Source organism: Anastrepha ludens, chromosome 5, assembly GCF_028408465.1.
Source record: "Anastrepha ludens isolate Willacy chromosome 5, idAnaLude1.1, whole genome shotgun sequence".
Classification (NCBI taxonomy): domain Eukaryota; kingdom Metazoa; phylum Arthropoda; class Insecta; order Diptera; family Tephritidae; genus Anastrepha; species Anastrepha ludens.
Genome location: NC_071501.1, coordinates 27,351,325 through 27,354,011, shown reverse-complemented (window position 1 = coordinate 27,354,011; position 2,687 = coordinate 27,351,325). Strand labels below are relative to the sequence as shown.

General features: G+C 34.4%; 1 protein-coding gene across 1 annotated transcript; it reads left to right on the top strand.

Annotated features, from left to right (window-relative positions):
- Positions 1-240: 240 nt before the first annotated feature.
- LOC128863754 (cytochrome c1) lies at positions 241-2,153 on the top strand. Its single transcript, XM_054103069.1, has 3 exons — positions 241-518; positions 1,349-1,602; positions 1,672-2,153. The coding sequence occupies exons 1-3, from the start codon at positions 496-498 to the stop codon at positions 1,827-1,829; spliced, it is 435 nt and encodes a 144-aa protein (XP_053959044.1). The 5' UTR covers positions 241-495; the 3' UTR covers positions 1,830-2,153.
- Positions 2,154-2,687: the final 534 nt, after the last annotated feature.

Below are 2,687 nucleotides of genomic sequence, written 5' to 3'. Positions count from 1 at the left end.
AGGTATGCTTTGAATTTAAAAAAAAAACTGTTAACAATTTACTGATTCTTATATCCTTTTCAGCATTACTCTGCTGTTAAAATCATTTATTACTGGCTTGAAGTTTTCAAAAATAAACAATAGCAAGGTTATTAAAAATATTTTCCAGTAACAGCCAGTTTTTCTATTGTAACATTTTTGTTATGCTTAAATTGCGAATACAACAGTGTGTTTCGTGTATCTACCTGAGAACGCTGAAAAGTGCGAAACGTCTCATTCGGCGTTAGTTGCTTCTACGGTTCGGACGTGTTTGTCTTCTAATATTTTGTTCGTCAAGTAAAGTCATCTTTTCATAAAAAAAGTTGGTAAATTTTGAAGTTTTTTTGCATAGCAGATTTAATTAGCATAATCATTTGCTAAACTCCTGTGTTTTAATTCAAAAAACGTAAAAAAACGTAGTTCATTTGAGCTTAATATTCATTCCTGCTCGTAGAGAAAACAAAAACTACTGACAAAATGGCCGATGTTGTTGAAAAGAAGTGAGTTCTTATTTAATTTTGCAATCATACTTTTAGATATATGTATAGTACAGTTGAAGTTATATTTCAAGAAATGTGTTAAATTAAAAGTGTGCTAAAGAAATATGGAAATTTTTGTGTATATAACAAATAGCGGCATTCGGCGTCGTTTTCTATCTCTTTCGTGTAAATAGCGCGTACCCATAACACATCGCATTCGTTTTTGGCGCGACATGTTCAAAGCGGTCGGCTTTTTAATTCAAGTAAACGGAAAAGGTGATACATACAGCAAAAACCTTTTCCACCACGCAATGCCATGTATAAGCACAACATTTGAACGTTTGCTATTGTGGCTAACTTTGACTTTTCTTCATTTTTTTTTTTTCTTTTTTTTTTTTTTTTAACTTTGCTTTTGCATATTCCTTGGCCGTTTTTGTTGCGCTAAACTAGTTCTATTCACGTACATCATTTATCAACGCTTCGCTTACATTTCATTCGTTTGATTTGCCGTATTCGTATGTATTCGTTTTTCATATATTTTGCTGCGCACAAGCTACGTGATTGTGTCAATAACAGTGGCGTTTTTCTGGACGGTCTTGATTGATACATAATTCAGTCTTTTTTCTTTTGTTGCCAACTTAAATTTTTATTTTTAACGCTTCGCTACAGCTAAATAAATAACGAGTTTTGCTTAAATGTGAAATTCAAATTAAGTCACTGCAAGCGTTTCTATTTTCGCTACTAACGAGAAGAAATGCTATGGTTCATAGCATCTAAATTAAGTGTGATAATTGTTTAAATTCATAATTGATTTTATTCTATATAAATTGTTATTCATTATTTCCTTTTAGAGAAACTCCAATTGTCGAGAAAGTCGCTGCTGAAGAAGTAGAAGCACAAAAGGAAAAAGAGGTTGCAGAGGAGGTAGCACCAGCCGCCGAAAATGGTAGTGCTGACAGTGCATCCGCCAAAGAAAATGGTGACGCTGCCGAAGTAGCCGCTGAATCTACAACTGAAACGCCAAAAGAAGCATCTGCTGAGGCCGAAGCTGCCGCTCCTGCCGAAGAAAATGGCAAGGATGACGAAGCGGAAAGCGAAGCAACTGGTAAGTAAAACTTGTATACTATATACTACTTAAAATGTTCCTAAGCTAATTGAAATCAATCCATTTCAGATTCAGCACCCGCAGAGGCTGTAAAGAGAAAAGTAGCTGAAGACGAATCAAAACCAGAAGAATCCACTGCAGCAACACCTGAGAAAAAAGCCAAGCTAGACGAACCAGTTAAAGAAGACACCCAAAATGGTTCCGAAGCATCAGAGGTTGCGGCTTAACTTAGATCTTAATATAACCTTAAACTATTCAACATTATCAGTAACAAAAAAAATCAGAAAAAGTGTACACCCATAGAATTTTATGTGTATGATTTTATGAAAGTGTGTTCAATTTTTTTGTGAGGTTGACAAACAAACTTCCATAATCTGCAATCTGAAGCGACTATGCTTTTACAGTTGACATCTACAAAGAGGGATGTAGTTTGTCTTTTATTTCCAGTATTGATGACAAATCATCCCTCTTACCAAGAAAAAGGCTAAACCTGTACATTCAAACAAATATTCAATAAAGTAGACTTGCAGTGGGAAGTCGAAGCTAACAGATTTCGTATGGCTTTTTTTTTTGTACAATATTTCACAGTTGTAGCGTCGTTACTTTCGCTTCCATTTAGTAACCACGTGGTTTTTAAGAGTCATACGGAGGGCCGGCGGCAAAGGTTTGTTATATTTAAAGTTTCAATATTTCGTATTTAAATACATTTCTATTTATTGAATTAAAATTATAACTAGAATTTAATAGTTGGGTTACAGGGGCAGCTGCCAGGAGATTTCTAAAACTAAAAGCATCAAGCGTAAAGGTTAAGGGTTGAATTTAGGGTCTTATGCATATCGAATTGTGCATTCCTTGAAATAAAGAATATTTTTACCTGCCCATGTTATTTTAATATTTTCATGGAGTTACAATACACGAAAAAACTCGTGCGGTTTTTTTTCGAAATTTGAAACTTTATTGACGTAAAATGGTTACAAATTTAACATTCAAAATATTGTCCATCGCTTACTACTACTTTTTCCCATCTTTCTGGCAATTCACTGATTCCCTTTGTGAAAAATTCGGTCGGTTTTGCCGCAATCCAC